Source organism: Camelus dromedarius, chromosome 5, assembly GCF_036321535.1.
Source record: "Camelus dromedarius isolate mCamDro1 chromosome 5, mCamDro1.pat, whole genome shotgun sequence".
Lineage (NCBI taxonomy): Eukaryota > Metazoa > Chordata > Mammalia > Artiodactyla > Camelidae > Camelus > Camelus dromedarius.
In genome coordinates this window covers 62,423,610-62,448,835 of record NC_087440.1, presented here as the reverse complement: position 1 = coordinate 62,448,835, position 25,226 = coordinate 62,423,610, and the positions used below count along the sequence as shown (strand labels likewise).

The 25,226-nt window shown below is 53.6% G+C and overlaps 1 protein-coding gene across 3 annotated transcripts; it reads left to right on the top strand.

The window, feature by feature from the left end:
- The first annotated feature begins 1,706 nt into the window (after window positions 1–1,706).
- On the top strand, window positions 1,707–24,159 carry RAB15 (RAB15, member RAS oncogene family). 3 transcript variants are annotated; one of them, XM_010976641.3, is made up of 7 exons: window positions 1,707–1,921; window positions 17,746–17,806; window positions 18,617–18,677; window positions 19,137–19,214; window positions 19,868–19,957; window positions 21,197–21,262; window positions 21,443–24,159. In XM_010976641.3, the coding sequence occupies exons 1-7, from the start codon at window positions 1,798–1,800 to the stop codon at window positions 21,599–21,601; spliced, it is 639 nt and encodes a 212-aa protein (XP_010974943.3). In that variant the 5' UTR covers window positions 1,707–1,797; the 3' UTR covers window positions 21,602–24,159. The 3 variants fall into 3 exon arrangements, with proteins under 3 accessions (XP_010974943.3, XP_031309741.2, XP_064342110.1); XM_064486040.1 differs by lacking the exon at window positions 1,707–1,921 and adding an exon at window positions 7,211–7,300; XM_031453881.2 differs by lacking the exon at window positions 19,137–19,214.
- Window positions 24,160–25,226: the final 1,067 nt, after the last annotated feature.

Here is a 25,226-nt window from a genome sequence, read left to right as displayed (position 1 = left end):
CTGTGGAGAGTATTGACCATTACAGTGCCAATCAGTGGGAAGACAGCTGCAGGACCCAAAGAGGGTCAGGCTGAGCTAAACCTGTGCTCCATGCTACGCACGGTGGTGTGGATGGAAATCACAGCAGGACAGCGGGAGTTCCTTGAAAACATCCCTGGTCATCTGTGGGATATACTTACCACCGACAGATGCATAGGGAAACCACCGCAGGGTAATTTCTGGCCTTAAGCAGGTATTGAGTGCTGGGGTTCCGTAACATGCTCAAGATTGCACAGCTGATGAGTGGAGGAGCTAGGACTGGAACCCAAGTGGGCCCAACTCCAGAGCCCTCAGCATGCACTTGAAACCCACTGAAAATCCACTGAAGAGAAACGCACCTGGAAATATTAATGGAATCCACAGGATCTGTTTCCTTAGCTTTTAATGGCATCAAAGAAACTTTCAGGTTCAGGATTTTTTTCCTCTGTATTATAAATATACACACTTTGCATGAAATATAGCTCTTCAAGTAGAGTAAATGGACTTACTGCTTTCCTTGACCTACTACTGAAAAATACATTCTCCAGCTAATACTCAGCCTGAAAACAGTCAAACTACACTTACTTTTCATCACTTTTTAAAGATCTAATGGGCTAGACTTGTTCTCCCTTAATACATATTGTTAGCAATAGGCAATTTTCTAGACTCCAGAGAGCATTTATTTGCCTCTCTCCTGTGCTAACACATTCAGTAGTAGTAAATTAGGTCTTGAAAGAGGCCCATTCATTCTTTGGTGCCATTGGTGTGCACCAGCAGAAATACTTAGTGGGCTGAAATAATGTACAGGCATCCTGAGCACCTACCCTAAGCAGCTAAGAGTCAAAACGGAGACTTTGCTGGCACAACACTTCCAAAGAATTGTGCATTTGGAAAGGTTTTTATGATTATTTATCTTTCATCCTGGTGAAGGTCACCAGACATTTTCCGGTTTAAAGAAAAAGTAGGAGTTGGGGAGTGGGGATTGGAGGGAGGCCACAGTCACACAAGGTTATGGAGAAGCCAGATGCCAGAGGTGGAGAACTCTACCAATATTCTCGAGGGTTCCCGGAGATGGCGACTTCAAGAGCAGAAGGGTGTTTGAATCCAGACCCAGACCAAGGCTTTCCAGCCTGGGGTGAGCCCAGGTGAGGACCAACCAACATGGTGGGGAGGGGGCGCGCAGGCTTCCGCAGGGGCGGGTGCTCCGCGGGGGCGGGTGCTCCGCGGGGGCGGAGTTACAGGGCTAGGTTCGGGATGAGATTTGCAAAGAAGTGACGAGACCCGAAAACCGACCTTGGTAGAGGTGGGCTGAGTCGGGGCTCATCCCAACTCCCCCGTTCAGAAGGGCTGCAGGAAAACCAAAACGTTACCCGCCCCCATCCTCCGGTGTCCTGGGTCCCGGTACAAAGCCGGCGGGAGGTTCAGGCCCCTGCCCGGACCGCGCACCCTGGGGGCGGGGAGCGCGCACCGGCCCCACCCCGGCTCCCGCAGAGGGGTCGCCTCTCCGGCGCGCGCTCCCCGCCCCCTCTCCGGGCGGTGGCGGCGCAGGGGAAGGGGCGGGCGGGGGCCCGGCTCTCTCCTCCCACCGCGCTCGCGCCGCACCACGCTTCCCGGCACCCAGGGAGCCGCGGCGAGGCGGCGCGGGCCGGCCCCGCTTCCTTCTAGCCGCCCGCGCCGTTCCCGGGCGGGCGCGCGCCGCGATGGTCCCGGTCGAGCGGGGCTGATCCCGCCGCCCGACCGCCCGCCGGCCCGCAGCCCGCGGCCCTCTCCGGACCAGCCATGGCGAAGCAGTACGATGTGCTGTTCCGGCTGCTGCTGATCGGGGACTCCGGGGTGGGCAAGACCTGCCTGCTATGCCGCTTCACCGACAACGAGTTCCACTCCTCGCACATCTCCACCATCGGTAAGGGGCGGTGGCCGAGGGGGCGCCCCACCCTCTCCGCCGCCGCCACCTGTCAGGGCGGCCCCTACCCCTTCCCCAGGCCGGGAGCCTCAGTCTAGAGGCGGTAGAGCCAGAGGCGAGGGCGAGGGGTAAACCCTGGGGCGAGGGCCCACCGGCGGGTGACTTAAGCCTGTGCTCCTGGAGGTGACAGTCTCCCTGCTGTTGTCCGTGACTAGGGTGGGCGCTCGGGCCTTGCGAAGGGAAGCCTTCCCATAGAAGCCGAGAGAACGGGGTGGTGTAGGCCTGTGGGTATCCCGGGCTGGGGCAGTAAGAATCGTAGCCACGGATATAACATCCCCACACCCCCAGGTGCAGGGGGGGAAGGAAAGGAAAGCTCGTGCTCAGGGAGAGGGGTTCAGGGTGGGGAGCCAAGTCACTGAGTCACTGGGTACCCTCAGTTCAGGGGTGACCCAATGTGGAGAGGAAAGAGGAGGAAGGGAGGGGCCGAAGGGATTGAGTTGACAGGGCACAGTTGTGAAGGTAAGTCACAAGGTGGGCCACCTGGAGGAGGGCATAGATTAGGTGAGAGCCAATGTGCAGATGAAGGGGCACTTACTTACCAGCTCCAGAAATGCAGTCAGCTGAAGCATTTGTTTTGAAGGAGGCTGAGGAGGACGAGGACCAGGAGGATTACTTACCAGGCCAGCGGGTCAGAAAGCAGGCAGGACCCACCTTAGAATACATCTCTTCCATCTGGCAGTGCTGGAGCCTGTGCTCAGAGGGACAAGGCCTGGTGACATCCTGGAAAGGACGGTTATGGAGTCACTTGTTCTGAGAGGGAGTGGGGCCTCCCCTCTGAGAAGTTCTTTCCCTCTTGGCCCCTGAGCAGCCTCCTCCTCTGAGAGGTCTGAGTTGAGGGCATCGCACCCACATCTAGCAGGTTCCCTGATTGATGCCCTTAAGTGGCCTCAGCACTGCCCAGGTCCTGCCCAGTTCCCCTCTCCCCTCAGAAACGGCTTCCACTTGAGACTTCCGCCCTCTCTCACCACTCACACTCCTTGCCGGGAGAGAAGAGGGGACAGGTAGAGCCAGGAAGAACAGAGCCTCGTGGTTAAGAGGCAGTCTTTGTTGTCAGGCAGACTTGGAAACCTCACTTTGAGGCAGTGTGACCTTGAACATCACTTAAGCTTCTGAGCTTTAGTTTCTTAACTGTAGAATTGGAATAATACAGTTCCTGCCTCCCAAGGTGTCGTAAGGATTAAACAAGGTAATGTTTGTAAAAGCACTGAGCACAAAATCAGACACACGGTGAAGCTGGATTCAAGCTGCCTGTTATTACTGTTGTCATCATCATCGCGTTCCTAGGACCTCATTCTCTCTTTGCTTCATTGTCTTTAAGGGACTCAGGGTCAGGAAACATGCATTCATCTTCCTCAGGGGAGCTGTAAGCCTAGCTCCTAGGAGGTGTGGGAGCCTGGGCTGGGCCACTGTTTGCATGAGTGACATCTCAGAGGGATGGGAAGGGTCTGGAGTCCAAGGGAGGTATCCTCTGGGGAAGTCTCAGGGAAGAGGAGATGTTGGGGAAACACCTGGGAGTGGCTGAGGGACCAGATGGGATATGAGGACAGGTGGCAGGCTTGGGAACAAAGGGCAGCAGGTTGGCACTTTCTCTGCGCTGATGGCTGGGTCCACCTTTCCCCAGGAAACTGGACTGTTTAGGACTTTGGATTCCATGAAAGAGAAAGAAACCTGCCTTTCTTCGCACCAGCCTTTTCAAATCTGCCCCCTGGGTTTCTTAAATGCTTTCTTGTTTAAAGCTTCCTGCGGCACTCGTGATTCTGCCTTGTCTTGGGCGTGTTCTTCAACTTTAACATTTAGGAAAAGAGTTGGATGGTCAAGAAAAGCTTTCCCTTCTGTGATACAGAAAGTTTCCCATGGAGGTGGAAGGGGCATCCAGGAGACAAATCAAGGAGCCAAGAAAATGGGTACTACCAAGTCATATTCATTAATTTATCCATTCCAAAAAAAATGTGTATGTCCTGCAGCTGAGCTTGGTGCTGCGACCTGAAGGTAATAGGTGAATAAAACACGTGGTCACCTCTCCCAAGCTGCTCCTTGTCTAAGATGTACTCTTTTACCATCCTGGACATTGGTCTCAGCGCCTTTCCTGGAGCTACTTCTGTGAATGGAGAAAGCAGGGCAGTTACTGCCAAAACAGAGCTCAGATTTTTGGATCATGTCGATGATTCACTGTTTAGGCCACTTACTGTAAAAGCCTGTGACATTCCAGAGAACGGCCTGCAGGGGGTGGTGAGGAGACCTCCCAGGTAGGCAGAGGCATTGACCAGCCCTCTTCTTTCAGTCAGCAGGTGGGCAGGTGGCCCTGAGCTGGGTCTGTGCCACCAGCATTTCTTTTCCATGCAGGTGTGCTGACCCGGAAGGAGGCCCAGGCAGAGGCGGGCAGTCAGTGCTGTAATGCTCTCTGCTATTTTCCCACCTGTTAAACCAGTTAATTCAGCATTCACTACAAAGTACCGTGCCAGGCGTGTTAGAGACAGACTGCAGTCCACCTTTTCCTGCCCACAGAAGCCTGTGATCTAGTTGGGGAAGCTACACAGACAGGCAAAAAAGAGCCTTGGCTACCATAAGAGAATCTAACGGTGAGCACTTGGAGAGCACTCTTCAGACATAGGGGATCGATGATGATCATTATCGTTACTAGGAATGAAGGTATTACATCTGGTGTCAGCAGCTAAATTACGATGGTAGCTGTGCCTGCAGCAGCCCATGAACAGCGAGCGGCCGTGAGCGCTGGTGCCACACGGAGCGCTAGATGGAGGAGGTCGCAGAAGGAGAGGGGCCCTGTGGCCAGGGAGGGGGTGGGGGGGGTGGCAGGAAGGCTCTGGAGGAGGGAAGGCTGAAGCCAGGCCTCGCAGTGTGGGCTGCAGGGGAAGGAGCAGATGGAGTAACAGGAGCAGAGACCACAAAGGTGGGAATTCAGTGGGTGTTCGGGGAACGCTGGGCAGTCTGGCTGGAACAGAAGGGAGTTTCTAGGGGAAGAGGGAGAACAGTCCTCGGTTTATCTCGCTGTCTCCCAGACTGTACTTTAAGTGCCTTGCGGGTGAAACCAAATCTTCTTCCTCTTTGTTTTCATAGTCTTAGGACAGGGCCAGGCACGCCCTCCATAAATGTTAAACTAAGGAATGAATGAGGGGGCGGGCATTGAGGGCCTGGCTGAGGAGGCGGAACTCAGCCTTCAAGGTGGCATCAAGGGTTTCTGAGCGGGGGATGACTGGGTGAAGATGGCACTTAGGGTGTTGGCTGTGGGTGGGGTTGGGCCTTGAGGCAGGGAGACCGGTCAGGGGAGACCAGTGGTAGTATCTGGGTGCGGTGGAGCCTCTCAGCTCGTCCCCTCCCTTCCATCCCTCCCCTTCCTGTGGCACCAACACCGAACTCCACACGTCACCTCTTCTTCTTTTCCCTCCAGAAGTGGGCAGGGGTTCGAACAGATCAACCTGGCAACTTCTGAGAGGGCCTCATGGGGCCTAGGCCGCCTGCCCGGCAGGAGACAACGTCCCATCCTAGTGGACATCTACATGCAGGGACCTTTGGATTCCTTTCTGCTTGGTGGCCACACTGCAGCCAGTCACAAGCCATAGGGCCTGCCCACAAGTTGGTTTTCTCCTTCCATTCCTTGGTCTTCCCTAAGTAGACCTAACACCTGGTCTCAGGACCTTTTTGTCTTAAAGGCCCCCCTCTGGGCTTTGGGAGGCTGTGGACGGTGGCTTTTCCAGTTTGACTGGTTGAACAGCTGTGGCCTCAGGGCTGGTTCCTCAGGCTGGGTTTGCTGCTGCAGTATCATCTTTCTCAGAAGGCTCTCTTTGAACCGGCTCTCTGTCTGCGGCCAGGGCTTGTGGGTAACTCAAGATCTGGGGGAGCGCTGGGGAGGGACCAGGGGGCGAGATGTGACCTGCAGTCCAGCGGCCTAACAAGCATCGGGGCCATTCTTGGGCACTGAGGCCCTGAGGTCTGTGGCCCCCAGACCACAGGGCACAGGGCACCGTGTATGCATGCTGTGTACCCACAGGAGGGTCGGGGGTTGTGCACCCCACTGTGTTGGGAGACCTCAGCTCCCCCAGCCCGCAGGCAGCCTGTTCCCCAGACCCTGAAGAAAGTAAGGGGAGGTGAGAAGCTGTGAGCAGAACAGAAAGAACACTGACCACAGGCATGAGATCCGTCATGGCCTTCCAGACACTTACTTAATGTCTCTGCACTTAATTTCCACATCTGTAAATTGAAGATAGTAACAGAATCTTCCTCCAAGGTCCTTGTGAAGATTATAGAGGCTAATGGATACAGAACACTTGGCAAAGCCCTCAAAAAAGTGGCAGCGGCTATCATTGTGTTATGATTATTCTTAGCTCACCAGAAGGTGGGAGATTAATAAACTGTCGATATGTGCTTTGAGGCCATCCTGTCCATCACTCCCGCATAGTCATTCAGGCACCGTTTGCGGAGCACTGCCCGCTCTGAGCCAGGCGCCATGCGAGGCGCTTGGGGGACAGCAGTGAGCCACGTGGGAACCGGGCGCCGGCTCCCCTTCCCAGGGAGCACGTGAGGAGGCTCTGGGTTTAATTTCGCTTTTGCTCCCAGTTCCCCCTCACCTTGTCCAGGCAGCACCAAGGGCTGAGAAGGCAGAATGAGTTGGTGAGGACATGCGGAGGCAGAGGAGTGGGGAGAGGGGTGATGGGAGAGACCTCTGCCAGGCCGCTGCTGCACACACCCCCTTCCCAAAGGGTGTGATCCCCGAGAATGGCTCAGAAGCCCTCATTTCGGCTGCTCTGTGTACCTGCACCCCCTGCACAGCTCTGCAGATTCACCCACTGCTTTGAGCACCCTGGTTCCTGCTTTTTCCTCCTCCTTCCCTCCTCCTCCCTGCTCCCCAGAAGGCTTGGTGATGAGCTTTATAACATGAAAGTCGATCTTTGCCCATTACCCTTCTACCCTGATTGCCAGCTCTTCTCAGAGTGCCTTCTTCCGTAATCCAATATTTGCACCCGTTTCCCTGTAAAACTGCCAGTTTTCTGCACAGGCCTCTGACCTCTCCTTGGCTATTCTGCCCCAGGCAGTGTGCTTTGTCAAAGGGCCCACAGAGCTTCCTGGACATTTAATTCCTCCCACTGCTGAGGACAAAAGAACTAATCATCAGTCCTATGTTACAACTGGGAAAACTGAGGCCGGAAAGAAGTGATGACTCACATCTTGCATGCAGGTGACCTCAACTTGAACCATCTCTCTTCCAGTTTCCCCAGACTGTGTTGGGCATGCCCTTGCTCACCCCAGAAGACCATTCCAGAGGCTGCCAAGGAGAACCTCTGTCCTGTGAGCCAAAGCGGAGAGGTGTGTGCCTCCCCACCCCATCTGAGGGCTCTGGGCTGGAGGGACAGTTGTGCCAAGTCTCCTCTTGATATGATGCTCTGGGGAACCGTCAGGGGGCTGTGATTGAGGAGTCTGACAGGGGCACCTTTGGGGCCGAGATCTGAGTGTTGCCCTCATGGTACTATTTTGATAACATATTTGCGGAGGTCTGTGACTGGGACCCGTGATCTACAGAGAACGCTGACTGTTTGCTCCCAAATGTGGGTCATTTCCTGATGGCTTTTCCCTGATGAAACTTTTCTCTCCACAGGATCTTTTCTCCTGGGATATCCTGACTTTAGTCATTCACTCATTTATTCCCTCACTCGCCCACTCATTTATTTTTTTCTTTCATTTATTCACTTTTGTTGAATACTATTTACTGAGTATCTACCTTCTGCCAGGCAATGAGACTATGGCATGAGGAAGATGCTGTTTTGCCCTCTGGGAGCTCACAGTGCTGTTGAGGAGTCAGGCATCCAAACAGACAACCAGAATATTATGCAAAAGCGATGTTAGAATGCTCTGGAATCACAGGGGAGTGATAGATTCCTCCTGGGTTGGTTGGCGAAGGCTTCACACAAGAAGTGACATTTGAATGAGGCCTTAAAGACTCAGTAGGGTTGCCCAGGGGATGAGGGTAGGTGGAAAACACCTCACGGCCTGGGGGGCTACTCTTCTGCTGGCCGGCCTGGCTGGTAGTGGCAGGTCATGGTCGTACCAGCTTAAGTTCAACTAGACCCTTGCTGGGAGTTTGCTGTGTGGGCTCTGTGCAAGGGCAGACGCACCTAGAGGCCCTGTCCCCTCCAGAATGTGTGCTCCTGAGGCTGCAGGCCCCAGTCTCTTCTTCCTGGAACCTTCTGCTGCCTGTCAACATGGCCCAGCCTGGAAGAGGCTCAGAGGAGGGCAGAAGAGTGAGTGGTCAGAAGCCTGGCAGGTCTTGGCTGCCTCAGTGGTACCTACTGACCCAGGTCAGGGGCTGCCAGAGCCGGGCAGGGCAGGGTTAACTGGCGCACCCGGTACAGGGCATGGAGGCCCTAAAGGGGCCTGTGCTTGCAGCAGGGGGAAGGGCAAAGGGACGGATGTTTCCTGAATACCTACTCTGGGCACAGGAATGGTGCACTCAACACACGTGAGCCATTCAGAGATCCCATCATACAGTTGGCCTTGCTGGTGTTGGAGAAGTTCCTTGATAGGTTCTTCAGTTAGAGCCTTGGACAAGTTTATATGTACATGTATGTGTGTGCACACACCCCCATGAGAGGGTGGGTGCCCAGGGAGCCCAGAGGAGGGTGGAGCCTTGCTGAGCTGTCCCTCTTTATAACAAAGGAAAGAGTAATCTGATCCCTCTATTTTTCTCTTCTGAGGAACTACGAGTTTGACAGAGATGTGTTCCTGCCTGCGGGACATTTGCTGCTTCCTCGGCCCGGGGCCCTGACCCTTCAGATCTTCTCCCTGCTGCTACCTTCTTGTCATTCAGGCCTCGGCTCAAATGTCATCTCCTTTAAAAGGTCTTCTCTGACCAGCCAATCTAAAGCGGCTTGTGCCCAGATGCCCTCACTCTCTGCTCCATTGTTCTGCTTTTGCCTCAACACTTACCACTCTCTGAAGGGACTAGTTTACTTACTTATTATCTGTTTTCCCACTAGAATGGAAGCTCTCTGAAGACAAGTATTCACTGCTGTGTCTTCTAGTACCTAGCTTAGTTCTTGGCACACGGTAGGCATTCAGTAACAGTTTGAATGAATGAATGAATGACAGAGTGAATGAGTGAATGAATGCATGCGTTTTCCTAGAGCATGTTTGCTCTTCCCTGAAGGAAGTTGCAAGTGGTACTGGTTTGGGGGGACTCACAATGAGAACCTCACTGTGTACTCTTGTGTTTGGGACTGTAAGAAGAAGGGAGAGTTCTGCAAGGGCTGAACAATTTCCAGTAGTTTTTAGCTCTTCTGCTCACATACATGTCACAGGAGAAGCTCAGACATAGCAGGGAGCAAGAAAGTGGCTCCCACGATTTGTGCGAGTGGGGTCCTCTTTGGTCAATGCAGAGGTGAGGGGTCAGTGACTTAGATTAAGGTCAGTATTGCCTGTAGTTCAAGGTCACTGCTGGTGTCAGGATAGGCATCAGCTCAGCCAGGCTGCTGAAGTGACCCTCCAAGACTCGGGAATAGGAGCTCCTAGGGCTCAGGTGCAGGAGCACACATCCTTTCCAGCATCACGGGGTCCGTGTTTGACTGGGAACCCTTCTGCAGGATGACAGCCCCTCAGGTCCTGGGTCTCCAAAGAGACCTTCAAGATTTGATGTGAAGGTGGTAGGTAGCCTCCAGAGTTGTCCTGGTCCCCATATCACCACTGTCCTTTCACATTGAGGGTGTCCATGTGTCTGTGTATGTGTGTGAGCAGGTGTGGGAATGTGTGCATATGCACGCATGCACACACATCAGTTTGTGTCTTAAAAGAGAAAGGATGCGGGAGGAGGGTATAGCTCAAGTGGTAGGGTGCATGCTTAGCGTCTATGAGGTCCTGAGTTCAATCCCCAGTTCCTCCTCTAAAAGTGAATACATAAATAAACCTAATTATCTCCTCCCCCGACCAAAAAAATAGTTAAAAGAAAAAGAAAAGAAAAGAAAGGAGGGTTAGAGTATCATTCTGACATCGCCATTCTTGTGGGTGGGCCTCCGAATCAGGGACTTTGACCTCAGTGCCTGGAGTTAGAAGATCAGGATTCTGTCTGCCTACCAGAGGCCCTGCTTCCTGGCACTCCCAGAGTGAATGCTGCCTAATGTGTTTGCTCAGAGAGCCTGGAGGCAACTTTTCCAGGAGGACAGTCACTCTGCAGTGGGTAAGAGGAAGTCAGTGGCATGCAGCCCAGCAGACAGAAGGAAGGGAGGGGATACCGCAAGTGGCAGGTTTGGGCAGAGACTTGGGCAGAGACGTTCTCCCCCACCCCTCAGCTAACTGGTGTGAGAGACATTTGTGTGCCCTGAGCCTTCATCTGGAATCTTCTCCTGTGCTTGGTCCCTTAGCTCTCCCTCTGTATTCTTCCCCTCCCTGTTCTTCCCCTCGCTTGTCCCTCAGCTGTGGGGGAAATGGTGTTACTGGTCTCCTGTCTTGCAGAGGGAAGGGGATTACTCTGGTGCCTTGTTTGGGATGGCCGAGTCAGGCGGCCACCTCCCCGCAGAGTCTGAGTTTCCCTAAAGTTTGTTTTGGAGTTGCTCAGGTGACCTCCTGCCCCATCCCACAAGGGCTCCACGTGTCTAGCACATGCTGGTTTCCTGCAGAGGTGGGGCTGGGGCCCTTCTTGAGACTTGGCTTGGTAACTGGAGCCAGCATGGCTCCAGGGATTGGGTGTCTGCCTTGGGTTTCAGGTGTATTAAGTTGTTCCTGTGGTGGCATCTCATTGCTAATGAAAAGGCTCAGGTCGCACTGCTGGGCCTCTGGGCTGTGGTTGATCACAGCGATAATATTTGGCACCCAGAAGAGCTCTGTTTCCACTCGAAGCCTGTGGCACTTGGCAGGCAGGCAGGCTGGCTGGCACCTCACATTAACCCATGAGGTGCTGGCCTGAACCCCTCAGCTTTGCCAGAACTGAGGCTGCAGCCAGACCAGGGTCGTCTGGTTCCCACAGTGGGTGGCATTTTCTCTTTTTGTTGCAACACTCCAGCTTTGTGTGGCTGTCTCCCCTCTCTGCACTACTCTCCACTCCCCTTCCTCTTCCCAACACCAGCCCTTCCTCCTTCCCAGAGCTCTTTTCGTTCCCTAAGCTGTGACCCTGGGTTCCCTATTTTCAGCCCCACCCAACCCATCCATGGGAGATTGATGGCTTCTTCAGCTAGCATTTAATAAAGCTCTGTGTGCCAGGCTCTGTGTTAAGGGTTTTATACCTTATAAGCCTCAGAAAAATTCTCACATCAGGGATTGCCTCATAGACAATGACAAGAAAGCTCCTCAGTTAAGCGACAGTGTCAGGTCCTGATACACCTGTGATGGTGCGCCCTTACCACACCGGTGGCCTTTGGTCTTCCTGCTGTGTCACTGGCCACGTGGCTGCTGCTCCTTCATCAGCAACATCCCCACCCCATGCCCAGCAACTGCCAGCCCATCACCTGAGCCCTGGCGCACAGTAACGGGGCTGCCGTCAGAGAACTGGAGGACAGGGAGGCCCTGCTTTGGGGGCTGGGGCAGGACAGAGGGACAGGGCAGGAGACTGCTGGCACTCTCTCGACTCCCAAGACCCCAGGGATGAGCTCACTGCCACCCCAGTTTAGCAGTGGAGGTTCCGTGAAGACTGTGGAAAGAAAGGAACAGAGCACATCCAGAGGAATAAGCACTCCATCCCATCACTCTCTGCCTCCAAAGAAAGCCCTGGGAAGCCTGGAGGAAGTGCGGCTCAGGAAACAGAGTGGCAGGGTCACTAACCACACAATTGTGAGGTCAGAGTTTGGTTCCAATCCTGATTTTACATTAGTAACCTGTGTGTCTTGGGAAAGCAACTTAACCTCTCTTTGCCTTAGTTTCCTCACCTGTAAAATGGGGATGGCAATCCCTGATGTGGGAATTTTTGTGAGGATTATGAGATAAGGTATAAAACCCATAACACAGAGCCTGGCACACAGAGCTTTATTAAATGTTAGCTGAAGAAGCTACCAATCTCCCATGGGGGAATGGGGTGAGATTAGGGAACCCAGGGTCATGGCTTGGCTAGGCTCAGGGAATGAAAAGAGCTCCAGATGACCCCCAGAGTCTGGCTGCAACCTCAATTCTGGCAAAGCTGAGGGATGCCAGACAGCAGGACACACGCCACTGCTCTTGAGCCATGGGCACCCATCCCCTGGTGCTGTCTGGGGCAGGAGATGCCACTGGTGGCATTGCTGCTTTATACCAGGCACTGTGCTGATATGGAGGCAGAGATTTTTTAAACAAACAGTTTTATCAAATACAGAATATATTCTCTGCCCCTTAGGTACCTACATCTAGTAGGGGTACAAGACAAAAAGTAGGAGGCAGCAAGGAGCATCGTTTTGGAAGCCTTCCTCCCAGCCCTAAGCTGAAATGTCTGCCACCAGTGGGGGAGCTGTTAGGCAGCAGTGGGCAAGCACAGGCTGAGAATTTTCAGGCATCCTGAGGCACACTCTAAGGAAAGGGGCTGTGTTAGAAGGACACCTGTGGGCTGAAACCTGGGGTCTGATATGTACTGGTGGCTGTGCTGGGACCCACGCCCCCACCCCCCACTCTGCACATCTGTCTGCCTCCGGCTCCTCTCGGAACCCACTGGCCAGTTCCCTCCGCACCATCTGGAGGGAGCTGCTTTGATCAGCTAAGCTAATTCCTCCTGCCCCTGTTGGCCAGGTCAGCCTGTGGGTCACCAGCAAGCCCGTGGATGGGCCTCCTTTGGGTCAGATGTCCACCCTGACCAGTTCCAGCCAGAAAGGGACCCTGGGTGTGGCAGACACCATGGCTGATGTATCTGAGGTGCTGTGAACAAATGCTGAGCTGCTTTGGGCACATGGTTGGGAGAGGGCCTCCTCCTCTTTACTTTCTCCTCCCAGGGCTCCAAGGTCTCTAAGGACCTCTGCCGGAGCGGTGAGGAGGGGGCTGCTTGTTTACTACCATCTGCGGGTTCTCCATGTCTGGGAAAGGAAGTCGGCCCCCTTGAATGGGCACCGAGGTGGCGCTGTCCAGTGTGATGCACCTGGCTTAGTGGAATCATGAACTCTCAAGGAGCAGGGGGGTCCCTGAACATAGGTGCTGGTGGGCTTGCTCCACGTGTGCCTGCTGCCTCACTTAATGACGCCTTGTAATACCAGAACAGGTGGGGGGATGGCAGGGGCGTGGCAGAAAATACAGTAAGGTTCTGCAGCCTCAGGGCACTGAGAAGCCGCTGGTGAGCGAGGAGTGCCCTGGGTAGGCTTTAAGGGACCCGTCTGCAGTTCTGACTCAGCCATAGGGTGTGGGAACAGGATTAAGTTACTTGACCTCTCTGTGCCTCACAATAATAATCCCTGCTCCTACCACCTTTGTAGGGCGTGAGGGCCGGCACGTGGGTTCCCTAGCTAGGGGGTGTTCTATGATGATAAGTCGTATGAGGAGCCTGGGGTGTGAGGAGCCTGGGGTGTGGTTCTGTCTCAAGATGGCTAGACAGCAGTTCCCAAACGGTAGCATGCCTGGGCTGGCGTAGGTCTGGGTGGGCCTGAGCATCTGCATTTCTAACAAGCTCCCTGATGATGTCGAAGCTGCTGGTCTCTGGACAAGCGAAGGCAGAGGAGTAGCAAGGACTAGACTGTGCAGTCCTTCCTACATCAAGGATTTTCTGGGCTTGTTTCTGGGCTCCTCCCTAGGAAGTCTATTAAGCAGAGAAAAGGTAGGAGTGAGAGAAATATCTCCTATCGTGTGTCAGGAGCTGCATGTACATTGTCTAATTTATAGGAGGCCAGAGGTATTCTCATTCTATAGCTAAGCAAATTGAGGCTCAGAGAAGTTGAGAGTTCCCCAAAGTCACACAGCAAATGCCAGAATCAGGATTCGGACCCAGGTCTTTCTGACTCCAGTGCCAATGGATGGCTCTTCCACTAAATTAGAACCTTAAGACTTTCCTCTATCTGAAACTCACTTATGGTCCTGTTAACAATACAGGTTTCAGGGCCTCACTCTCAAATTCTGGTTCATTAGGTCTAGGAAAGTCAAAGTAGTACCATTAAAAAAAAAAAAAAGCACCCCAGGTGATTCTAAAGCTGAGCATCTGCAGAGAGAGCACCCCTGGAGAATCAGAGCACTCCCATGATGCCTCACTTGACGCTTCACGTGCAAAACCTTAGTCCAGATGTAATTCTCCAACCTCAACATGTATTAGAGTTACGTGGAGAGCTTGTTAAAACAGATTCCTGGCCACCCCACACCCGCCCAGAGTTTTGGATTCTGTAGATCTGAGGTGGGCCCAAGACTTTGCATTTCCAACAAGCTGTGGCTGGTGAAGATGCTGCAGGTCTGGGGACCACACTTTGAGACCCACTGTCCCGAGACGCCTGCTGTCAAAAGTGTGATCCGTGGACCAGTAATACCAGCCTCAGCCAGAGGCTGGTGCAGCATCTCAGGCCTCATCTCATGCTGAGTCAGAATCTGTACTTTAACACAGTCCCCACATGATTTGCCTGCACCTTAAAGTTTGTGAAGTGCTGCCTTAGGGGAGCCAGAGTGAGAGCACACTGGGGGTGGAGGTAAATGAACAATCTCTATTTTTCCTGGAGAGTCTGAAGATGCAACAGAGAGGGGCGAATCCATTAGGATGTGCACCCAGAGGGGCTGACAGCTGAGAGTGAGACTTGAAAGGAGAGAGGACTCTTCCGCAGGGATGGTAGAGATGATGGGACAATTCTAAGGACATGAGGTGGGCCTCAGAGGAAAGGCTTCATCAGGCAGCTGTCACCTTGCCCGTGAGACAGTGATCAGGTATTCTCTTGAATGCTTTCAGCAGTGGGGGGGCGCTGCACTGGGACTGAGCCCTGCAGTGGGGAGGGCAGGGCGTGAGGAGTGTGGTGGGTGAACACACGTCGAGTAAATGGCTTCTGAGCAGCTGTGAGGCCCAGCTGAGGGGAGAAAGCCTGAGTCTCCAGGTGACTAGAGCAGGCCAGTGTTTGACTGCCCTGCAGTGCTCGGCAGCGGGAAAAACCAAGAGCCACGCAGGGAGGGGGAAGAGGCCACGGGTGGGCACGGGGGCCGATGGAGGTGGACACGGTAGAAGGTGCAGGGTGTGTGGGAGCAGAGTAGAGGAACAGATCCCACTAGAGAAGACCCTTGGGCTGTTACTTTTTCAATTTAAAAAGGAGGGGAGTGTGTGGGAGAGGAAAGTCCCTCAGAAGGCATAGACTTTCTGTTTCTTCCTTAGTGCAGGTCAAGAGCCAGCACTGAAGTACTTTACTTCTCAGCGATGTGACAACAAATTTTATCGGTGGTCAGAAGGGCCTAGGTTCCAAGATGGCAGGGTTTGAGGGGTGCTGTGAGCCCCCAGAATTCCCCAGCGTGGTTCCTGGCCACACAGCTAAGAAGTGAGGGAAGAGGGAAGGAATCCAAGCACAGCGCTCACTCCCAGGGCGGCTCCCTGTCTTGTCAGCCCTGCCTCTCCTAAGACTCGCCTTCATTCTCAAGGAGAGTTCCCCTGATGTTGGGGGCTCCTTCCCTGCTGAGCCCTTCTCCACACAGAAACAGGAAGCCAAGCGCAGTTAAGGCGTCTGTGCCTAGTTAACACACAGCCCTCCACGCATTCCCCCAGGCACACAGCGAGTGCTCTGCCATCAAACAGGCCTCTGCTACCTGCTGTGCTGGCCTTCAGCTAATTATCTTACCTCCCTGGGCCTTTGTTCTCTTCCCAGTAAGCCTGTAAGGGCAGGGACCATCTGTCTTTTTGGCCACTCCCTCTACACCTAGCACTGTGCAGGGCACAAAGTAAGTTTCCATAGAAGTTTGTGGGATAAAGGAAATAGATCCCTTTCTCTCATCCTACCCCCCACTCCTTGTGACCACTTTGTACATGGCACTGTCCTTGACTGGGCTTGCTGGGCTGGTATGAGGATAAGCTGAGTTTATTATAAAATGAACAGAATTGCTGGTTCTCCTGGGAAGAAGGTACTGTGCCAGGAAAGAACAAAGCTTTCTTCATTCCCTTCTATGTCAGGTATTGGGGAGAAGCAAATTCTTGACAACTGTTTGCCTAGTAGGGCTTGGGCACGCCACTGCCCCCACAAGGCCAGGTGCGCCCTCCTTCCTTCACCCTCCACTTTGTCACTTTCTCGGCACCCTCGGGAAAATGGCTGCCAGACGTTGCCCATTTGGAAAAGTACAGCTCACTAGGTGTGAATCGTCTGGGGCAGGTGAAAAGTGATTCATGTCTGACCAACTCGATTTAGTTCAGGTTGTCCAGTCTGAATCTCTTTCTTCTTTCTAATTAAATGATGATTGGTCTTGATGGCAAGAGGGAAGAGTCTGAATTTAATCTGTATTCGTAGAAAGATGGGGACAGGATGAATAAGGGGGCCAGTATTCCTGTCTGCAAAGAACTAACGCCGAGGTGGGATGGCAGCGGTGCTGGGGATTCTGCATCTTTGAGGGGACAGGGGTGCTGTGCTGTGCAGCCTGGGGACTTTGGTCCAGAACTCAGCCTTCACATGTTCCTTTTCGAACACTGGTTAATGATGCCCATTCCTGACTTGTCTCCAGGGAGTGCACGAGCACAGAAGCTTAATTAACTTACTAGACACAGCTCTTGAATCACTGGGCACAGCACCTAGGCGCATTTGGGGCTGGGGAGAGGCACCTCGTCTCTCTGTCATCACTTGGATTCAAGCCTGTGTGCTGCTGCTGGTGCCGACTTCTTTTGCTGCAAAATTCCCCAGATATGTTTCTGCCCTGGGCTGGCTCACCAGATCCCTTACGTTTACTATGTCTTAAGGCAGCTTAGCTCCTCCAGCCCCTGGGCATGTGAGCCTGAGAACCCTGTGTCCACTCTCCCTCTCCCAGTGACACGCTGTGCCACTGCCTCTTCCTGTGGTCACTGGCAGTCACCCACAAGCACCCACTGTGGACCAGGGCTGTACTCGGTATAGTGATAGCTGGGATCGACTGAATGTCCCCTAGGTACCAGGCACTGTATCTCATTTGGTTTTCTCAGTAACCCTCTGAAATGACTGGTAATGTCCCCATTTTACTGATGAGGAAATGGAGGCTCAGAGAAGCAAGGTGCCCAAGGTTTTAGCTATGAGTTAAGGTGGCCAGAGTGAGGATTCAAGCTCAGGCCTGACTTCAAAGCCCATGTTCCTAGTAAACAATGCTTCTGACGGTAAACGGTGCCTGGTCAACAACAGACCCACTAGGCTGTCTCCTTGGTGGGCCTCTGCTCAGTACTGAGGACTTCATACACACTGAGGGGCTGAAACAGTCCTCCTCTCTCACCAGGGTTTGTGTACCTTCCCCACATTCACGATGGTGCCATAACCCCTCCTGGTTCTAATCAGGCTGAGAGAAAAAACCCAGGAGAATGAAGGGGAGTGCTGCTCCTAGGGATTAGAGTTCCAGGAGGGATAAATACAGGCGGTTCTCTGTAGCAATATAAACAGTAAGGCGTCACACGTGAGTAGAGTGAGACACATTTTGGGGCTGAGCGAGGTAGTGATGGAGGAGATTCCCCCATATTCGCTTCCTCTGGGCCCCAAGCTCTTCAACTCCTGGCTGCTTGCAGCTCAAGGAGGAATGGACACCCCATTCAAAGTCCTGGACACTCCTGAGGGTCAGTGTTTGGTTCAAGAAGGCCCTTACCTTGTGCCAGCTTTCTGCCAAATTAAACCAAAAGGAGACCCTTCAAGTGTTCATGCCCTGGACCATACTTCACTTCTCAGCGGGTAACCTTCCTAACTTTCTTGCTTTCTGCCTTTCCCCAGGTGTTGACTTTAAGATGAAGACCATAGAGGTAGACGGCATCAAAGTGCGGATACAGATTTGGTGAGTTTGGTAGGAGGGGGAGGACCCTGGGCTGCTCCCTAGCTGCCACTGCCATGTGCAGAACCCAAAGGCTTCATCTGGAGTAGCTGGCCACTTCTTCGATGGAGAGAAGCTGAAGTCTTAAACCCTTATCCTCTGCTCCCATAAGCCTTAATCTCTCATCTCTTTCTTAGCAAACTTTATGGGAGTGACCACAAGACACCAAAAAGCAGGAATTAGAAGGAATTGGCAAACTAAGCACTGTGGGTTTGTCTTAGAATAAGGCTCTTCTCTCCAGCTGTGCTGCACTGCACTGCGGTAGGATGAGAAGGAGGGAGGGCTACACCCCACCCTTAGGGGGAGAGTTCCTGGCCAGAGTGCCTTACCACAGCACAGTGCAGTTCCCACAAACAGCCACAGGGGGCCGCTGTGGCCCTCTGGCCTGGCGCTCTTTGAAGCACTACCTTTCCAGACTTTGGAGCAGCCTCCCATTTTCAGGGGTATTAGGTGCTGCTTTCAGAGGTCCCAGAAGGACTGGAGGCGGAGCAGTCCAACCAGTCTGGACACAGTGACCAAATCCTAGAGACAGTTACCCAAGCCCAGTTAATGGTTGTGGCTCCTGGTACAGATACGGTTGACAAGGCCCCACCAGCCCTGTCAGCACCAATGACTCCGTCAGAGTCAGATATGTTTGGATTCCTTTAGGGACCAAAGCTCCACTGATTTTTCACCCTGCAGCTCTCTAGATTTTCCTGCAAAGGCACAGGGTCTCCCAGCTCATACTCCTCCCCTCCTCCCCTGCTCTTCTGAAGGACTGGCTTTCTGTTGCAGGGACACGGCGGGGCAGGAGAGATATCAGACCATCACAAAGCAGTACTATCGACGGGCCCAGGTGAGCCACCATTTTCAGGGTTTAGAGGGGGGATGCTGCCACCCACACTCCTGGCTCTGGGTGTTTGAGATATTTGTGCCACTGCTCCCCATATAGGGCCCTCAGATTGCCTGCTGGGGAAGGGGGGCCTCAGGGCAGTCTTTCATTGATCATTCATCAGTCGCTCTCTGAGTACTTCAACTTCCACCCAACACCCAACACCCCAGACCAAAGGCCCAAGTCAAAGTGGGGTGCCCTCCTGCGTAAGAGAGTTCTCCGATGAGCCTAGGAAGCAGTGGCTTTGGGGGTCTGAGAGAGAAGGAGACTTTTCTGGGAGCTGAGGGATCTTCATTATGCTAAGCAGGGAGCAGGGAGATTGGGACCCAGCATTTAAGGTACCACCCCCGCTTCTGGCCCAATGACTGTGTGCTATCTCTGTGTGCACTACCTCCTCCATCTCTCTCTCCTTCTCTCTCTCAGGGAATATTTTTAGTCTATGACATTAGCAGCGAGCGCTCTTACCAGCACATCATGAAGTGGGTCAGTGATGTGGATGAGGTAGGAGATGCTGCCTCACGGTGGGGGTGGGGGAAGGGCCCCTCAGAGGGGAGAGCAAAGCGAGGGCCAGATGGGAAGCACTGAAGCTCTCAGGGTTGGTGAGCCTTGCCTTCTTCAGCCCCGGATGAAGACCTATGGGTAAGAGGTGGGGAGGGAGCCCAGGCTGCCATGCCCTCTGTGCTCTGTCCCCTGCCAGGCCGCCATGGCTGTGTCTTCCCCAGAAACAATTTGGGACAAAGCCAACCCCATGAACAGCTTCCTTCCTGAAATCTCAGGACAAGGAGGAACTGTGACACTGGGCTTCCAGTCTTGGCTCTGCCACAATAGCTGCAGAGCCTCGGGCAAGCCGTTTGAACTAAGTCCCTACTTCGTCCTCTGGAGAATGAGGGCTTGGACTTAAGTCCAGTGTCCTTTCCAGCTCAGGTACCAGTTGTCCAACCCAAGGAAGCACTAGTGTCCTGTACCCCCTTGACACCCCTCTGGGACCCCTAGGGTCAGCCATGGTACCTGGGGAGCCTGGCACCTGCATGCAGTCAGCCGGCTCCATCCCTTGGGCTCTTAACTTTGGTGCTGCTGTGGAGGCCAGTGTAGACTGTACAGTGGGGAGATGGGAGAGAAAGGCAGCACTCACGGGCACTGTCCTTTGTCCCTAGTACGCGCCAGAAGGTGTCCAGAAGATCCTTATAGGGAATAAGGCCGACGAAGAGCAGAAACGGCAGGTGGGAAGAGAGCAAGGGCAGCAGGTAAGTGGGAGTGAGCTGGCCAGATCCATCCCTCAGGTTTTCCACTGTCTTCCAGGGCCAGTCCTGAGAGCTGGGACCCAGGATTCTGTCACTGTCATCAGGAACCCCCACCCCTCCCACTGGAGCCTGAGGCACTGGATGGTTTGCCGTCCTTGAAAGTTTGTCCTTCAGTACAGTGAATTGGGGTCCATCCAGAAACAGAGAACTCTCCCAGCTCTAAGTCCTCCAAAGCAGGATTACCTCTGCTTAAAAGCCCATCCTGGTTATTGAGGAGGAAGGACTTCAAGTTGCTGACATCTTCTCTGGCAGCATCCAAGCATAGCTTCCATCTTACAGTCACCCCACCCCCTCCACACCCACTCCTTGTCCTCCTTACACCTGGAAAGGTACAAAGGGAAATGAGGAAATGAGGGGCCCACGGTCAGAGAAGCCATGGGGCAGGGAGGGTGGGGGGATGGTGCTGAGGTAATGTCCAATCACACAGGGAGACCGTCCTCCCAGAAAACCGAAAGAAAGATGGGTACTACTGAGGCCAGAGTCGTCCACTTACTCCGAGGGACCAAAGAGCTCTTCTCTCCCTCTTCAGTCCATAACATCCCACGAGCACTTAAAATAGATTTGTTTTTTAGTATAAAAGAATAATACATGGTCATTGAAAAAACTGAAAATAGAAGCCAATCCCTACTGGAGTATCTTTTTATTGAGTACATACAGCATCGTACTGTGGCCCTTTGCTAAGCCAGTGCTCTGAGATGCATGACCTCATTCGGTCCTTCCACAACCTGGTCAATAGGCACCGTCATCCCCCTTTAGCAGATGATGAAACTGGGGCGTAGGGAGAATAAAGAACTTGTCCAAGATCATACAGCTCTTAGGTGGCGGCACTGGTATTCCAGTCTGGGTCTTTTTGGCCTCAAAGTCTGTTTTTCATTAAGGTGCCACAACATTTTGGTGTCGTTGTCACCTGATGTATTGTGTGTGTGTGTGTTGGATGTATATGTGTGTGTGCCTGTGTGTAGGTGGGTGGAGGTGAGGGGTGTATTTGTGGAGCATCTTCTCCATTCTCTGCTAGCCTGTGGCTTAGAAGGAGTTCCCAATCTTAACTGAGAAGTTATCCACTCTGAGAAATTGTCATGACACAGCGCAGGCCATGAACACAGTGGCAGGAGGATGCGCCAGGTGCTGTGGGCACCTCCCTTCCCCTACTGACTCCCTTTCAGGAATGTTCTTCTCTTGCAGCTGGCTAAAGAGTATGGCATGGACTTCTACGAAACAAGTGCCTGCACCAACCTCAACATTAAAGAGGTGAGCGCTCGGCAGCCCCGCTGCCCTTTCTCTTGGGCCGAGTCCAGCAGAGGGGGGAGGCGAGTGGAAAAGGCGGCAGACAGGAGCCCAGGTCAGATAAGAGCTGCCCCTCGGGCAGTCACGGGGATGCCGGGGGAAGAAGAGGAGACGCCAGAGTAACTGTGCTCCTTGGTTTCCCAGTCCTTCACACGTCTGACGGAGCTGGTGCTGCAGGCCCACAGGAAGGAGCTGGAAGGTCTGCGGACACATGCCAGCAATGAGCTGGCCCTGGCAGAGCTGGAGGAGGATGAGGGCAAACCAGAGGGCCCAGGGAACTCTTCAAAAACCTGCTGGTGCTGAGGGTCCCACATAGAGCACCCGCACAATCCCTTCTCCCCTCTGGAGGCCGCGGGCACCCAGGGCGTCTGGGCTTTGATCCCTCTCCCCTCCTCCGGGTGACCCTGTGGAATATCCGTCGCTGCTCCTCCCCCTGCCTGGCCCCGAGAGCAGCTCTGCTGTCCTGTCCGAGCAGCCTCGCCCTCAGCCCCCCAACCCCGGGGAGGATCCTGCAGCCTGGTTCCCCAGCCATGGGCCAGCTGTGAGCCCCTGATGGGCTCCAAGCACGGGCTCACTGCCCCGAGCTCCCCCGACAATGGCCGAGTCTGGCATCAAGGCCAGTATCAGGCTCCTTCTCTCTCAGTGCATCTTGTCTCCTGTCCGCTTTTTCTCGCTTCTTCCCACTTCCCATTCTCTAACCCTTCCCCTCCAGTGTGTGGTGTGTTTGTACCAGAGCCCCTCATCCCCTCTCCCCACGTGTCTCATATGGCCGCCAGTGCAGCGCCTGCCCAAGGGAGCGGACTCAGGCTCAGGGGGATGTTCCATGCTCTGCTCCCGGGAGAACCCTGCCCTGCTTTGTGGGAGCTTCTTCCTGTCCTCCCTCCCCACTGCCTTGTCTTGTGCCATGGGTCTGCCTTCCCATGACCCAGGAAGGAGGAATGTCAAGGGAGGAAGTAAACCCCCAACTGGTGGTCCCGCGCCTGGGGCTGTCCTACCTCCCTGCCCCAGCGTCAGCCTTGCTTGGCTGCTGCCCACCTGCCTCTTGGGGGAACTGAGCTCCAAGGCAGGTGCTTCAGAGAAAAAAAAACGATGCAGGGTGGCAGGGATAAAAAATCACCTTCATTCTCTACCTCCCGTGCAGCATGTACACAATTTCTCACACCCCCCTACCCCCGGCCCAGGCTCCCAAATTTAAAGATGTGGACCAAGGCTCCAGGGCACTGTAGGGGCGAGGAGACCCCCGAGGCTGACCACATACTCCAGAAAGGAGAATGTTTGGAAATGAAGGACCGGCTCCTGTATATCAGGTTAAGAGCCAGGGACAGTAGGCTGGGGTAGCAGTTTGCAAACGAGAGGAGAATTCAGCGCGGTGGGGCTTCCTGGCCCCATCTCCCACTTCTTGTGTAAGAAGGGCGTTTCCCACCACCCTGGCCGGTGAGGCGACAGAGCCAGGCTGGCGGTCTTTCACTAAGCCTAGCCTTCAACTCTCGAGGTTTTCCCGAGACCCAGAGTTCTCAGAAGAAGGGCAGGGAGCTCACGGGCAGAAAGCAAGCAAGCCCTGGAGAAGCATGCTTGGTGCTGTTCCCTTCAGCCTTCAGGGCCAAGTGCTCATCTTGCCCCTTTAGCTTCTGAGTCAGAGGTTTGAGGGCTTGCCAGCTGTACTGTGGCTACAGGTGGCTACAGAGGGAAGCAGACTCCCTCCTCCAGGGCTTTTGTTCAGGAAGAAGTTTCTTTAACCCCAGATGGTCCAAGAGTAGCCTGAAGGAAGGAACCTAGTAGGGCTCTTCCCCACCTTCCCAAGATGGGAGAAGCCTAGGGAGCAGGATCAGTCTTAAGCTGCATTGCGTGGCTGGTGCTAGAGCAAAGCAAAGAATTGGGCATCGAACATTCACCAGCTGAGGACCAAAATCCAGGACACACACATTTGAAGGATTAAGAGCCCCACTTCTTTACTCCTCCAAATAAAGGTTGGGGGTTGAAATCACCAAACCTTTCCTCCTGACTCTTACCTAATCAGGAGAGAGCAGGAGAGGGTAACTCAGGACATAGAAACGGGATAGGTTAGCATAGTGGAAGGAAAAGGAAGGCAGGAATAGTTTATAAATAGTCAGCTAATGAGAAATTTAGAAAACTGACTCTTTAGGATGAAGTCACAACCGGGCTGAGGATGCTTGAGGACTGACTCCTCGCGTATCAAGACATATGCAGCATCACACTGGGGTGGGGAGATTGGCAGTGCCAACACTCAGTGTCCCCACACTGAGTGTGCCCTCAGCCAGGGACCTGAGGAAGGGGAAGTTATACTGGGCACTGGCTCCAACCTGTGGATCAATATTGCCACTTTCCCTGAAGATCAGGCAGAGCACCATTTCTCTCCTAGCCCCCTCAGGAAAGAGGGACTATGTTTTTACTGTACCCTTGGGGTTCTGGAAGGGAAAACTGGGATTGGGGTTTTATGGCCTGATATGCCCCATCCACAAGGGCCACAGCTGGGGACACATGAGGGCAGGAGGAGGGTTGGGATTTGAGGGTGCAGCTCCGCTCACCAGGTGCCAGAGTTGGCTTCTCACCCCTAAACTCATCCAGTCCAGGAGGTGGCCTGGGACCTGGCCTTAGGCCCGGACTGTTGAGCAGGCGCTCTTGCCTGTTGACTCCTCACCACCTCCGCACCTGCTGTCTTGAGACTCAGCGCAGCCCCGGGCACTGCACCTGCTCCTGAGCCCCACCATCTCCCTGTGACGGGTGAACTTTGTGTACTGTGTCTCGGGTCCAGTATACGAATTGTAAGCAGGGTTCATCTATTTTAAACACAGATGTTTACAAAATAAAGAATATTTCAAACCACAGGTGTGCTTGCCTGTATTAGTCCCTGGGAGTAGGTCTCACTTGGACACCAGCAGTTCAGGGGGCAGGGAGAGGCAGTGCTGGTGGAGGAGGCTCTGAAACCCTAAAGCAGAAGCAGTAGAAAGACAATGGGAAGCAGCAGGCATTGTACCTTTCCTTTTGTACCTTTTCCTTTTGTACCTTTCCTAACACCACCTGCAGGGGAGCCCCAAGCAAAGCTCCATTGCTCTGCGGCAGGGTCACGTTGCAGAAGATCAAGGAAAGTCATTATGGGGATGCTGAATATCTATGTCTGAGGGTGTCTTTAAAGCCAAGAAGGTTCTCATCTGCCTAGAATGGAACAGGAACAGTTCTTGAAGGCCTGAGGAGGGATTAAGCCACCTTTCAGAAGTTCATCCTAGCCCTGAATGGGCTAGTATAGCTTGGATACCCCCAGGGCAACAAGACAGACTGGAATCTCAGGGTCCGGAGGGGCTGTTGAATACTATACTCTGGGGTCCAGAGCTGACAGAAGAGGCAGAGAATGTTTGGAGGTAGGGATAAAATGGAGGAAGGAGTAAAACAAGGTGGGGCAATGGTAGCTTATGATCTTAGCCTGCACTTTCCAATTTACAGAGCACTTGTAAATAACACTCCTCCATCGGAATAATCAAACAGTCACGTCTGTGTGTCTTTCCAAGTTCAACAGATGAGGAAACAGGGGCCTGGGGCCCCGAAGAACAGTGGCAGAGTTATGGCTGGAAAGGACCAAATGGAATTGAAATCTCTGGAGGGGGAAGCTTGGCATCTCTATTTAGGAAAATCTCTTACATGTAAGTTTCACTTGCAGCCGGAGTTGAGAACCACTGACCGAGGCTCTCTGCCTAGACTAAGCCAGTATAGTTCCCAGAACAACTACTGTCCCTGTGGAAAGCTGTGTTTGTGCACATCCAAAGTTAGAAGCTCCTGGGAAGTGGACCCGTTTGGGGTCAAGTTGGAGACAAAGATGTCTTTTAGGAGCACTTCATTAATTTTATTCAATCATGAAAGGTGAGAACCTGGGTGACCCACAGTGTCCTAGGCTGTCCCTGGAGAAAAGGGACAG

Coding starts and splice junctions, on each gene's coding strand:
- RAB15 (XM_010976641.3), top strand. CDS start 1,798: ATGGCGAAGCAGTACGATGTGCTGTTCCGGCTGCTGCTGATCGGGGAC. Junction 17,807..18,616: donor AAAGTGCGGATACAGATTTG/GTGAGTTTGGTA, acceptor TTTCTGTTGCAG/GGACACGGCGGGGCAGGAGA. Junction 18,678..19,136: donor AGTACTATCGACGGGCCCAG/GTGAGCCACCAT, acceptor TCTCTCTCTCAG/GGAATATTTTTAGTCTATGA.